General features: G+C 37.7%; 1 protein-coding gene across 2 annotated transcripts in view; it reads right to left on the bottom strand.

The window, feature by feature from the left end:
- Positions 1-380: 380 nt before the first annotated feature.
- Positions 381-15,069, bottom strand: part of SPATA17 (spermatogenesis associated 17) — an 89,790-nt gene continuing 75,101 nt past the window's right edge. For both annotated transcript variants that reach the window (XM_050316533.1, XM_050316534.1), the window contains one exon: positions 381-1,984. In XM_050316533.1, coding sequence (XP_050172490.1) covers positions 1,904-1,984 — 81 coding nt within the window. In that variant the 3' untranslated portion in view covers positions 381-1,903. The remainder of the gene's footprint in view (positions 1,985-15,069) is intronic.

The raw sequence follows: 15,069 nt of genomic DNA, 5'->3' as shown, positions 1-15,069 counted from the left end.
AAAGCAGCTATCTGCTTAGAAACAGAAAAGTTTGGGGTTTTTTTCATAAGAGGAGGAAAGGTCTGCATATATCAAACAATTACAATTAGAAGTGTTGGTTTTAACCTCCATTTGTGCTCTGGACCCTAAGCTATGAGCACTACTGCCAGTGCAGTACAGGCTGCAAGGTAGGTTTTCTTTGTCCTGGGGTCAGAGATACTGAAAGGAAGAAAAAGAAAGAAAGATTAATCTGATAAAGGCATTGCCATTTCTAATCGGACTGATGGGAAACTGTGGTATGAAGTTAAAGAGGCAACACAGGGTGAATTACTGTGATGAACTACCTTAAAGCTGAAGCAATCAAATAGATAGCTCTCACATATAAAAATTACTGTGCCATCTTTATTCATCAACAGTTTTGCACAAGTGTCTGGTGTTCAATCCCTTCCAGGAACAACCAAAGCACTCTGATACATTGGATCAGATTAAATCTTATCAGCCACTGAGGTGGCTGCTTTCTGCTTTCCATAGTTAATTATCATTGTCATGCAGAATAAACTTTTTAAAGCTTGAAAATAACAAACTTCAAAAAGTAGCACCAGTACAGTCCAATACCTGCACTCACAACCTACTGGAATGGAATTGAAAGGCTTTTTACTGTGGTGTGTGAGAGCAGTAAAACTTCTTCACAGCCTGATAGCTGAAAACCGACGGACGGGAAATTTGTAACTCCTAGTTCATAGAATCATAGAATGGGTTGGGTTGGAAGGGACCCAAAGTTCATCTGTTTCCAAGACCCCTGGTCATGGGCAGAGACACCTTTCACTAGACCCAGTTCAGAAAGTATTCACACACACAAACAGACATCTCTTCGAGGTTTTCTGCACAGTTATATGGCACAGAAGAATCAAATAACAAAGTTTGGTAATAAAAAGCCTACAGTGAGCCACAGATAAACAGATACATTTGATTCAAATATAGTCAAATGATATGAAAAGCAAATATGTTATCATGGAGAATTCAGCATAAAACTTCTGTAAAATTCAGTCACATGACTTTAAGAATTTGCTTCTGATTTGCTCTTTAAATATGCTGAGGTCTTCTCATGATGCTGAATTCCTTGAGTCTTTTGAAGTGGATGGGTATGAGGATACTCACTATTTTACAGGATTGCTTGCTAGTGAACAGAGCAAACAAATATCAGTTTTGTGTCATCAAATGTGTTCTTCTCGCCAAGCCTCACATGATTATGGCCTCACTTAACACAGGACTAGAAGTAAAAACACAGGTAGTGATAAAAAAAATTAGGCAGATATAGAAAAACTGATCTAATAATAAGGCATAGATGTTGCCAGAGCTTTATTTTTTCAACACTAAAGTTCTATCACCCACAGAAATGCTAAAAAGATTTAAAAGAGTATCTTATCTTCCATGCAAATGCCTATCCTGCAATTCTGAAGACATGAATCTGTAGCCAAAAAGGATGCCTAACAACACTGAAAATTATGAACAACAATGATGAAGCAAATACATTTATAGTAGTGAGGGGGAAAACAGATGCAAATTGTAAATTTTCTTCTTTTTTTAAACTAATTTCCAAATCTGTAATAAATAAATGTGATTCTAAGTATTTTACTTGATGACTCTGGTTTTGTATCCTAAATTATTTATATTAAATAAAATATAGCATTTTCAGAAATTATTTTCTTAAGCTATTTTTTTTTTAAAAAACACAAACTTTTTTTTATAAATCTTGGAAGCCATATTGCTTAGACATCAAGCAAAATCAATTAACGTTACTTCAGACAAAGTTTACATCACAGGAAGACTCCTTTATGGGACATTCAGTCAACATGTTGCTGTGCATTTGCTGAAACACTTTTATTGATTACTTTTCAAGTGTCTTGTGTAGTTTCCAGGACAATTACACTATTTGACCAGCACGGGAGTAAGTTTTTCCAAACTTTTCGAAGAGAAGAATAGATGGTGCCACTGTTCGAAAGTCCTAAGAAAATAAGAGAGACAAAAAGATGTTAAGTTTGGCTTAAATGGGTTTGACTTTTTTTTAGGGTATTTTAAAGTATATTGTCTTCTAGACACATTTCATTATATGAGTTAGAATTCAAATTATGCAAATTAACAAATATGAAACACATGTTTTCACATTAACACAGAACCAGAGAGTATGCCGAGTTGGAAGGCACCCACAAGGATCATTCAGTACAACTCCTGGCCCTGAACAGCACCATTCCCAAGAATCACACCATGTGCATGAGAGTATTGTCCAAATGCTTCTTAAAATCTCTCAGGCTTTGTGCTGTGACCACCTCCCTGGGGATCCTATTCCAGCTCCCAACCACCCACTGGGGGAACAACCTTTTTCTAATATCCACCCTAAACCTCCCCTGACACAACTTCAGGCCATTCCCTTGGGTCCTGTCCCTGGTCACCACAGAGAAGAGATCAGGGCCTGCCCCTCCTCTTCTCCTCACAAGGAAGTTGTACCTGCAGCGAAGTTTCCCCTCAGTCTCCTCTTCTCCTGGCTGAACAGACCAAGTGACCTCAGCCACTCCTCTTATGGCTTTCCCTCAAGGCCCTTCACCATCTTCAGTGCCCTCCTTTGGACACTCTCTAACAGCTAAATGTCTTTCTTACGTTGTGGTGCCCGAAACCGCACAATATTCAAGGTGAGGCCGCCCCAGTGCTGAGCAGAGCGGGACAATCCCCTCCCTGGACTGCCTGGCAATGTTTTGCCTGATGCCCCCCAGGACATGGTTGGCCCTCCTGGCTGCCAGGGCACTGCTGACTCATATTCAACTTGCTGGCAACCAGGATCCCCTGGTCCCTTTCTGTGGCACTGCTTTCCAGCACCTCATTCCCTACTCTGTCCATACATTCGTGGTTGCCCCACCCCAGGTGTAGAATCTGGCACTTTCCTTGTTGAGCTTCATAATGGTTGGTAATTGCCCAGTCCTCTCATTTGTCACAGTGTTTCTGCAGGGCCGCCTTGCCTTTGAGGGAGTCAAGAGCTCTGAGTTTTGTGTCATGTGCAAACTTGTTAGTATCCCTTCCAGACCTGCATCCAAGTTATTTGTGAAGATGTGGTATGAATATTACTTTGAAGAAGAGCCCAAGAATTTATTTAATTGAAAGCAAATACGTATTTCAAACTCTCAGCAACTATAAGCACTGTAGAAATTTCCTTCTCTAGAAATTAGATTTAATAGCCTTTAGCAAATCATGGTATTCAAAGTTGTATTATCCTCCCTGGCAACCAGGTAGGTTAAAGACAGCAAGATAACCATGGTATATTTAAACTTTTCTACCTTGGCTAACATTAAAATATGGATGTTAAGACAGCTCCATATGATATGGTAAAAAAACCCAAAGCATATCAAATATGTATTAGTGGCAACAAATTGATTAGGAGTCCTGGTAGAAAAAATACAAGCAGGGTGACTCCTGAACACCTTTTTTTTCTAGGCAAAGTTCATGGCTATTATATTCAATTTTTTAAAACGTGAATGCTTAGAAATCTATCAAAGAGAAATGCAAGTGATCCTGTGCCTTAACAGTACAATTTCAATTCAACCAACAAACAAGAAAGTAAAATAAACGATGTATTTTAACTGATATTTTAATTTTGCTACTTACTAATAAATGCCCATGGTAAATGATTAGCAAATCAATGGTATTTAAGATCAAGGTTTTAAAGCATTCTTAATAACATTATTTTCTTTGACCATGAAATAGTGAGAACAGTATAACAATAGAAAACACTTGGTTTGCATTAAAATTGTTTTTCCTTTCAGAAGTAACATGCCACAGATTAACTCTCAGCTTTCCAGAATCTGATGATACATTTTTAAGAAGTTGGTCTGAACACTTCCTACTGTTTTCTATTGTCAGCTTAATGCTCTGCAAAAGTGCATCTTGCACCATCTTCATAACACGTTCAAGGCCATGTGTGAATGAAAGCCAAATTTTTTATCTTTTCAATGCATTTCCCAATATGAAAGGTTTAATTTTCTCTTAAAAAGAAAATGAAAAAGTGCACTTTTTTAAAAATTATTTTTATTTTTTTAAAATTACATGAAGTAGAATTATCATTCCCTGGATAATTTGGATTTAGTTACTTCACAGATCACTGTTCAGCTGCATCTCCATAAACAGAGCAATTCTGACTTCTGGTAAGCTTCATGCAAACACTGACAGGGCTCACCTGAGTTTCATCTGCATTGCATGTTGCCAAACTGTGACTATATAACTTCTTACATCTCATACTTAAAATTGTTTGTTATGATTCCTCCAAAATTCTGGTGCAGAAACGTTAAAATAGCAAAGTAGACATATAAATTCAAAATTAAATACTACCTGTGTGGTGTGAAAGTGAGTACTGTCCCAATCTTAAATGATTCACAAGATTTACTTTTTAATGTTTCTCTATGGCTTGTACTGGTGAATTTCTTCCCCAATAGAAACAGCCTATGCCCATTTTCATATTAAGCTTTAACAATGGCACAGTATTTTATTTGTCAGTGTCTTTTTGGTACCACAAGCATTTTCTTAGTGAAGGAAAAGCTGTCCCTATAATTATTATAAAAAGTATTATAGTATCTCCAACACAATTGCAAATGGTTTTCTTCTAAAGTCAAGCTATTTATATTTAATTCAGTAAATTACCCAGATTAATACTGATCATGGGAATGGAAAAAAGCAACAAACCATTCACTAGTTGCTGAGAAAGCAAGCAGATAATTCAGCAATAATTTAGGATTAAGCATTAATTCAGATCCAGAATACAGGATCCTCTATTTTTAAAATAGTAAGTATATTTTGAATTTTCATGCAGGACAGTTAGGTACAGTTTAAAAAATGGTGAACAGTTTAACAAGTGGTGAGCTTGGGCTGAGACAGCGAAACCAGTAAAAAGTGTGCACCCCCCATATCAGGATAAAATCAGGAATGGTAAGCCTGAGCACTGAAGAAATCTTCATTTGCTGGAGCAGACGGCTTTTGCTATTAGGATGCCTGGCCAAACAAAAACAATTGGCTGCCAAAATTAGCTCCTTGGGACGATTTAGAAGCCTTTGAAGTGAATAGTGTTTTTGAGCTGGAACTAAGCCCAGGTCCAGCTTCAAACTCAAATCAAAATGACAAAGAGGAAATTTTCTGTGCCACACGCCCCCTCAGTGTAAGATTACTTTGGTTTGGCAGCTGTACTGTTTATCTTGTTATTTAAAACTATTTCACTAGATACTCACAACTGAGCATTTAAACAACTGGCTCCTATTATGACGATAGCAGTTATGTTGGACCACATTTAGAAAATATAACAGAATCAGATGGATAAATACAAGCATTGCTGGCTTTAGATTAATTAAAGAAGTTTAGAATATATATAGATAAGTGCTGCACAGTATGCATATAAAAAATAAATTTTTTTTAGGAAAATAACATGATGTTTCTGTATTTGTAGATACAGATTTTAATCAGGTTTCAACAGTGAGATAAAGTAAGGACTGAAAAAATACCACCTGGCCTTGCAAGATCTACCTCACAGCACTGAAGAGAGTCTATGGCACTGTTTCATAAATGGAAAGGAATTGGAAGCCAGGTTCTCACGTCTATCTATTTTGATGGTGAAATGACAGTTCAAAATTTGCAGTGAAGCACTGCGACGCACTGCTCATTGATTCTGGTAGGCTGCCAGGATCATCCTGAATTTAATCTGGTTGCTACATAGCACAGAAGGTACGAAGTTATGTAGATAATCCTTTTGAAGAACAAAGGTTGTGAGTAGAGAAAAACAAGCTTCTTCAAAATTATTTTCACCATCAGTCCCTCATTGTTGGTAGTTGAAAATAATAAGCTTACAAACGTGAATTCACACATATTGGTGAGACTGACCCCATGGTTTTGCAGTGTCAGGATCACAGAAACATGGATCTGAGATTTATGGAATTTTCCCACAATGCATTCTTAAACCATGCAACCTGTCACTAGTGGGGTTCTGTGGTGCTTCATCTTAGGCCCTGTGCTCTTCAACACCTTCATAAATGACTTGGATGCAGGTCTGGAAGGGATACTAACAAGTTTGCACATGACACAAAACTCAGAGGAGCTCTTGACTCCCTCAAAGGTAAGGCGGCCCTGCAGAAACACCGTGACAAATGAGACAACTGGGCAATTACCAATCATTATGAAGCTCAACAAGGGAAAGTGCCAGATTCTGCACCTGGGGTGGGGCAACCACGAATGTATGGACAGAGTAGGGAATGAGGTGCTGGAAAGCAGTGCCACAGAAAGCGACTGGGGGGTCCTGGTTGCCAGCAAGTTGAATATGAGTCAGCAGTTCCCTGGCAGCCAGGAGGGCCAACCATGTCCTGGGGGGCATCAGGCAAAACATTGCCAGGCATTCCAGGGAGGGGATTGTCCTGCTCTGCTCTGCACTGGGGCGGCCTCACCTTGAATATTATGTGCAAGTTTGGGCACCACAACGTAAGAAAGACATTTAGCTGTTAGAGAGTGTCCAAAGGAGGGCACTGAAGATGGTGAAGGGCCTTGAGGGAAAGCCATAAGAGGAGTGGCTGAGGTCACTTGGTCTGTTCAGCCAGGAGAAGAGGAGACTGAGGGGAGACCTCACTGTAGTTACAACTTCCTTGTGAGGAGAAGAGGAGGGGCAGGCACTGATCTCTTCTCTGTGGTGACCAGGGACAGGACCCAAGGGAATGGCCTGAAGTTGTGTCAGGGGAGGTTTAGGGTGGATATTAGAAAAAGGTTGTTCCCCTAGAGGATGGTTGGGAGCTGGAACAGGGTCCCCAGGGAGGTGGTCACAGCACAAAGCCTGAGAGATTTTAAGAAGCATTTGGACAATACTCTTATGTACATGGTGTGATTCTTGGGGATGGTCCTGTGCAGGGTACTCAGTGATCCTTGTGGATCCCTTCCAACTCAGCATATTCTCAGCATCAGAGACATGTAGTTCTCAGGACTGAAACTTATTTTTAAATTCCCGAATTAAGTTATTATAACAATTTCTTCTTAAACTTGTCAAGCTTTGACTCCTTTCACTCTAAATAAATTGTTGTAAATTGTAAATTCTAAGGGACTCAAGTTTAACTGACAGAGCTTAACAAGGCCTATGGACCCTTTTAATACATTTGACTACTTAACTGTAGTGTGTTGATCAGTTCAAAACAATGGAGTCAGAAAAGGTGGCATAAAGCCTTCAAGGATTTATCTGAATCAGAACACTGTGATGTCATAGATTAGACTTGTCAAATGGTCACATAGTTTATCTTTGGTATGTTATTAAAGCAAATTCTGAAGACATTTTTCATCTGACTATGCAGACACATATAAATACAGACCACATACAAACACTGGCAAATGGACAAGACCTTGTAGACCTACATATCAGCTTGAAAGCCTTTGCAAATGCCTTCCATGATATTCTACAGATATATTTGCACTAACACTGTTTCTTTCTGAACAATTTTCAGAGTACTGTGTAATATCCTGTAATATAAAAATGCAGTTTGGAATGAGATAGGAATTACAATTGAGTATCTTGCTGGAAATTTAATGAACTAGAAAGTCAGCTGCTTCAGACCAAAGCAAGAATAGACAAACAGCAGTAGCATATCTACTCACAGATTCCTGCGTACACACTTCAGGTAATTTTGTATAGCAAACCTCTCAATTCCATAATAATTATGAAGCTGTTAAGCATGCAATAAACTTGGAACAATAAGCATACAATAAACTCATGATACCTGATTTACAGCATAGCACTGTCTTTCTCTGTAATGACAAAATTTGATTTGGCTGCATAAATAGTGATTTGGTTTCGTAAATGGAGATTAAAGTTGTATTAGGCTGTACAAATGTAGATTTCCTTCATAGGTGAGGAGAAGTAAAATGTGCAGAGGTTTCAAAGATATATTGTATAACAAAAAGTATTCTCTGTAATGTAAAGTATTCCCTCTATACCAGAGATTCAGAGCACCAAGTCCTCTTCTGAGTCAAACTGAAATACTAAAGACATTGTATAATTGCATTACGTCAACCATGGCACCTTGTGCTGTCTAAAAAGTAAACCAATCCATGAAAAGTTTGGATCTTAGAAAAACTCTTTTGTAGTGCTGGAATTATATCTGTTGCTCCTATAGAGACCTATATGTCTCTTCTGTTCTTCTCTACAGAGAAAATCTACTCCTTAGGTAACTTCTGTTGAGAACCAATGGCAGAAAGAACAACTATAAAGTGAGCACAGTTGCTGGAATCTTAATTCCATCTTCATGCTACCGAACAGTAAAACCGGGAAACAAGTCCCTTTTCTTTACTTTGAAATCAATACACAGGTAAACAACAAGACTTTGGAGCAGTGAAAAATTCTGCATAAACATTCATGCAGTAGTTACGTTCTTAGTGCAGTGGTAAGCCCACTGAGCAATCTTGCTTTCCCACAAAGAAGGGAGAAACCTTATGTGCACACCTCATTTGAAAACCAGGCAGTACTGCCAAGTGTCACTGTCCACAACCCCATCTGTTTAACACTAAGTGGTCAAATTTAAGTGTTCCCTATGATCCTAATGCTTGCAGTAGTAAAATTAGAGTTTTAAATTGAGCTGTCATAGTAAGCCCCCTGACCTATTAATAGCCATGGAGTTTTCTAACAACAAAGTAAACCAGAAGCAGCAAGCTGTTAGACAAGTAAAATGTTGATCCAGCTAACTTTTATTCTCAGCAAATTTATCAATACTGGTTAACAATACTTCCAACTAGTACAGGGCCTTCTGACATGACAAAATGAGTGTAACAACCCATTCTGTCAATACAACACAAATGTCATTTCAAGTGCTCAAAACCCACTAAGCTACCCTAAAAAAGATTGATTTATCTGCTCTAGTGTTTCTTTGGGGCAAACTTTTCTCACAACTGAAACCAATTAGTGGGCCTGGCACTTGTAGTGCAGAATGTAGGTCAGCATCAAGTAATAAAAAAGTATTGACTTTTCTCTGTCTGTAAGCAGCATGAAAGGGGTGCCATGGCCTTGTCGTATATGAAAAGAGCTCCATTAATTTCACTTATTTCAACCAGGGCTGTCAAATACTAATGCTTCTATTGCACTTTTCACACAAAGTACATTGACACCAATCCTGGCCTCAGTGTAACAAGTTTACAATATTTCAGTCAGTGAAAGGGGTACTATAATTTTTAATTCCCTGTTGTACATTTAGTCTCTTTAAAGCAGCACTGCTCATAAGACCTACTGAGTGATATGAGCTGGGACATTAATAATGGCTACACACTTCTTCCCATGGGCAACAGAACCTATTTCTTGGGCATAGCTTCAACAGTTAATTAGCCATAAAGTTCAGGACACAGTTGTTTGGCATAACTCTGTATTTGTGGCTGGTGGGCATAGACTGCCAATTTTACTTTCTGCCATGGAGAAAGAGCCAAAACCTAGGAATAGGTCTTCCATGACTTAAGGCTATAAAATTGAAAAACTAATGTGTTAACCAATTGGGTCAACTAGCCCCTTCAAACAAGAGATAACAACAAAAGCCTGGATCGTGCCTTCGGGACTGCATCCCATTGTGTCAGACCAGAGGTATTGACTTCCAGGGAAAAGCTTGCCTAATCAGAGTTCCCTGCATCACACTGGACAAGTGGCCACTGCTGTGATGAAGGGGGTAGAATTACACCTTCCCCTTTTCAGCTTGCCAGCACAGTGCAGAGGAAGAGAACAAGGAGCCACCATCTACCTCCTCCCTCAACTGTCAACTACCACCACCAATTCTAAAACCTCCAAATTTTGTTCTATTTGGTAAGTGCAACAAAGTTGTCAGGGAAACATAGGTTATTTTATGAGCTTCTCTATATCGTGGATAGACACAGCAGAGGTCAAACTGACCAAAAATGTTATGATCCTGTTGCCCTCCATTCTCTGCAATTTGCCTTTTAAACTGACTTCTTTTTTTTTCCAAGAAAAGTTTATGGTTCTTATTGACAAGCTTGAGGGCTCTGAGTGTAATGTCTAACTCATTCCCTAATTACCTCCTGCAAATGCAAACATCACCAACAACAATAAAACTCTTTGATTTAAAAAGACTGGGTGACTATGGTAGAAGGCAATTTTCTACTTGCTTTAATGACTTTGTAAGTCTTACCCTTTGAATCCACTTGCTATTAGATCTTAAAATAAAATGATATTGTATAGCCATCATAAAAGACAACTTTATAACCGTCTATGTTGCGTTTACATCAGGCAAGTTTTTTCTATTTGTTAGTTTTAGTCTTTTATTGACATTATGATAATGTGTTGTAAAAAAAGAATCAGGGAATTATGTTCACAGTAGGAAATTTAACAACATTATTTTAATATCCTATCTTCCAAACAGAAAGCATTAATTGCTACTTAATTTATGGAACAAACTTTTCATTATTTTTACACTTAATTTTTTATGGAAATTTATAACTATCACTGACTCTTATATGTTTCATCTTTTGCAATTAAAAATGAGAAAGCCAAACTCAAACAGTGCTTGCTAGAAATCATAGAATATTTCTAACTGTGGTTCATGAGTTTGAAAAACCACTGACCTGATAATCACACAGGTTTAGATTCTTTCTGCATGATGTGTCCAGTACAAGCAGCACAGCCCCATGTGCTCCCCTGTGGCAGCCTGACATGGAAATTATAACTCCATTCCTTCCTTTCTCTAATATTTGGAGAAGGAAGTTCTGCTACTCATCTGTGCTCACTACAGTTTGCTTCCTTAGCTCAGCAGCTAAACTGTGCTAAGTTGTGCTTTGGAGACAACTGGCTAACACAAGTCAAGCTCTAAAACTTCTGTGCAAGGCAGTAGAGAATGTGTTCTAGTATTGAAAAGAACCTATCAAAAAGCTCCTGCATGGCAAGAAGCAGTTTGGACAAAGGAACAAATGTGTATCCCATCATACCCTTCAATAGCTGCACAAATTAAGCTATGATATGACAGAAAATAATGGTGCTCTTCAGAATGCAATAGTTTGAGCCATTGTACAAAGAAAGCACAACTATTCCTAAACAAGTAAAATATTCTGTGATAGCTGTGTTCATTAAGGAATACAAATGTGTCAGACCTTGCTGTCATTTCTTACAAGAGAAGGCAAATTATCTCTTGGCTTTGATGGAAATTTTGTGTAAGGAAGGACAAAGGAAAAAACGGGAAGGATTTGGTCCAGTAAATTACTGTTTCCTGTAAGTATTGCCTCTGTAAAATTAACCTGGGATCTGGAATTAGGCTGTCCTTTTTGTCATGTGTAATATAACCAGCAATGAAGATTTGTGGCCCAAATTTGCATTTGTTACATTTACTTAGTACCCTGCAGTCATTGTCGTTGTCCAAGGGGGAGGAAGGGAGGAATTCCCAGCTGTACCCTCTAAGTTATTTATTCCATTTATTAATGATCTGCAAGTCAGGAACTGTTTGGTCCTTCCTCTCAAACACTGACTAGCTTTGCAATACTTTATAAATACATTCACCCTTATAAATTACTGTTCATATAATTAATTTATATGTATAAAGCTAATCTACTGAAGAAGAATAAGTCACCTTGATGAAGTCACTTTTCAGGCACTTTTAGACCTATTCAATATTAAAAATATAGTTTGCCACACAAAGTTACAGTACATGCTGTACCATACTTCAAGTAACGTTATGAAACATCATCCAAATTCTATTCTGAAGGTCTGTATTTGAACCAAAATTGTCAAAGATAATATTCTATTTTTTCAACTATGTCGCCTTTTTCTACAAGTAAATTAAATTAAGAAACCAATGTGAATTTCTCCACAAGCTATTTCATACTTGGATACCCTTGAACTTTACTGAATCTGGGCTAAAAAACAAATGTGCAGTTGAAATAGTTCACTAAGTATTCAGAATCCCATGAGGTGTTTATTTGCTATTGTCATGCAAATGTCCACTTCTTGCAGTGTATTTTAACAAAATGTTTTTGAAGAGGGGAGTAGAAGTTCATCTTAATTTATTTAAGATGCATAAATAACATTGTCAAGAATGAAAACACTCTGATGAGAAATATGTAACCCTTTCATGAAGTTACTACATCTGAGGTGGAGCTATTACTAACACTACGTTCCCGTGTACAGAAAAATACAGTCTTAAAAAGCATCTCACAAAATGGACATATTTTTACCATTGTGCTTGTATTTTTAATTCAACTTCTTGTCCTGTCCCTCATACACACTCTGCTAGTAACAAGACTTGTATTAGAAAGTACTGCACTTAGAGATAAGCATCTTGACTTATTTATAAGCTACTCCTTTCATTGTCTAATCTCTTCAACCACCACATTCTCTTTCCAGCTGAAAATAAGCCAGTGCCAAGTGCTGACTGCCAAGACAAATTCAGAACCACTTTTAACCTGCTAGACTAAAGACAGAAAACGCTTAACCTGCCAAGATCAAGTTGCAACTCTCTCTAACTTGCCAAAATCATGTCACCAAGAGTTAAGGAGGAAAACTTCTGAGTTGAAATCCTCAACAGAAAATATTTTTTATCTTACCAGTTTCAGTTAGAGCTTTTTGGAGAAAAAAAAAGTTGTAATCATTTAGAATGAATTAAAAAAAAAAAAAAAAAAGGCACATTGATGCACTGTATTTGTCTTCTGATATGCAGCAAAAATAGCACTCCAGTTAGACTTCACCTGCTTTCACATTGTTCTGGATGACACTTTCAAACCTGACTGATTTCTGCGATGAAATGACAAGATATGCAGATAAAAGGAGAACAGTGGACGATACGGTCTGGCTGAGCTTTAGCAAGGCTTTCAATCTCCCAGAGAATCATTTTAACCAAGTTAGTAAATTATAGTCTAGATGTGCAGACTAATAGGTGTAATAATTATCTATTGTATCAAGTTCAAAGGGTAGCAATGAACAGTTTGTACTCTTAACTGGAACAGGGTACAAATGTATTTCCTCAGGTGCTGTCTTGGCACCTATCTTAATATCTTCATCAGTGACCTGGAGGTGGAGATGGAATGCACTCTCATCAAGTTCATGGATTACACCAAATAACGGGTACCATCAATACACTTGAGGGCTATCATTCTGAGTGATGTAGACAGGCTAGAGGAATGGTCTGACAGAACCTTACAAAATACAGTATGGACAAATGCACCTGGCATAGGCAAACCCCAGAACAAAGCAGACTGAAGGCTGACAGGCTGAGTAGCAGCTCTGCAAAAGAGGACCTGGTGGTCCTGATGGGTAACTGGCTACACATGAGTTGGCAATGTGCCCTAGCACTGACAAAAGCTGAAGAGAAAAACTGCTTTCCTCTTTCAGAAATATAAGCTACCTTCAGAAGAGACTGAAATGATCAAACAGGAATATTTTATCATTTTGCAGGCAGCTTACTTTGCAGGTCAGCTAACACTAGAGAAACTACTCATCTCCTATCCAGTGTTTCCAAATGCTCTCATTAATCAATAAAACTGGGAAAAAAAGCTTGTAGGTTAATACCTATGACTACTTTTTCTGTCTGTATTTACTCATGTATGATAACATATCTTCTTTGTGTGACATGTTTTCAATGGCACTTTTTCTCCCATGTAAATCCACCAGTTCTTTGATACAGTTCAGGAATAGCATCAGCTACAGTGATTATTCACTCAGGTGCCACAGATTTGTTTTGGCATTGGCATGAAGCTAGTTCTGACAAACTGCTGCTGATCAGAAGCTTTAGGGAGAGGAACAGTTGATTTATAGCCACCCATTATTTCAGATTTAAAAGTGTCCAGAAAAATGAAATGGATTACACATATCAGCAGAAATTTTAAAAACAGATTGTTGAACAATTCCAAAACTAAACCCATGCTGTATTGGTTCTGATATGAATATATGCTATGTATACTAAATGTAACAACTTGTGCAAAAATATTCTATGCTTGTGCATAAGCAAAAGTTTATTTAATTTTTCAGCTGGATAACTTTCAAAGTAAATTCTATATTCCGTTGTCCATGTTGAGGAAAGAATTTAGCCTTAGACTTTAACATCTATGCCTTTAATATCTATACAGAACTTTCAATGTATAGTTGAATATGATTATATCTTATAAATGAAGAGGAACTGGGAATTTTTACAACGTTTTATATGCTAATTTATTCATTGACAGGGTAGTAGCACTATAAGTTATACTGTAAAGTTTCCCATACTTCTCTGAGGACTTCGGATTTGAACTGAAGTGTGGAAATTCTTTAAATAGCAAGACATTTTGGTCTTCCTTCTGCCAAAGGCTTGGGCATCTGCAAAAACTACAAATCATACCAAACCTTTTGAGTGATATATGGAAGGCCACAATCCACTAGGAAATAAGTTAAGACGAAGTCATTCATTTCATTTAGGTCATTCAGTGGGATTTGAACTATCCAGCCCACAAACCATGTCTCATGAGATTGCAGTGTACATCCAGCCCACAGTAATAATGATTCATATACATATATGTGTATATGCTTTATTGCTACCTTTAGCTGGATTAAAAGCAATATATCAAATTTTATATTTCTGCTTCTTTTATTAGCTTTCTAGCACTTGATCAGCTGATAGAGGCAATAATGAAATGTTTTTTATAAACTGGAGTTTGTAAGTCCTGTCCTGAGAATGAAATATTTCAAAAAATAGCCTAAGCTTTGGGGAAAAAACCAATTACAGAAACAGCATTAAAAATGCCAAGCACTGGGCAGAAGCAATTCTGGATCAGTTTAAAAAAGTGATTGATGAAACTCTAATCTGAGCTGAAGGAACAGTTTCACGACAAGCTGTGACCATTCCACACACTTCATTAGCTGCCATAATTAGCCTGGTGTTTCAATTTGTTAGAACTGGTGGGGACAATTTTACTCAGAATGCAAACATCAAAAACAGGGTGCCTCAGACTTCAGAAGAGGCTGATGAGAAGCTTTTCTAGTCTCTGTTAACTAAAAGATTAATTACAGCTGATGGGAGGCTGTACTCTGATTGTCACTCTGTCTATGTGCATTACTTTTAGCATTAGAAGAAAGACATGGTT

Source organism: Myiozetetes cayanensis, unplaced genomic scaffold, assembly GCF_022539395.1.
Source record: "Myiozetetes cayanensis isolate MyiCay16 unplaced genomic scaffold, myiCay2020 scf2-11, whole genome shotgun sequence".
NCBI classification, from domain to species: Eukaryota; Metazoa; Chordata; class Aves; order Passeriformes; family Tyrannidae; genus Myiozetetes; species Myiozetetes cayanensis.
Note: the sequence above shows the minus strand (reverse complement) of the source record. Positions and strands in the feature narration are given on the sequence as shown.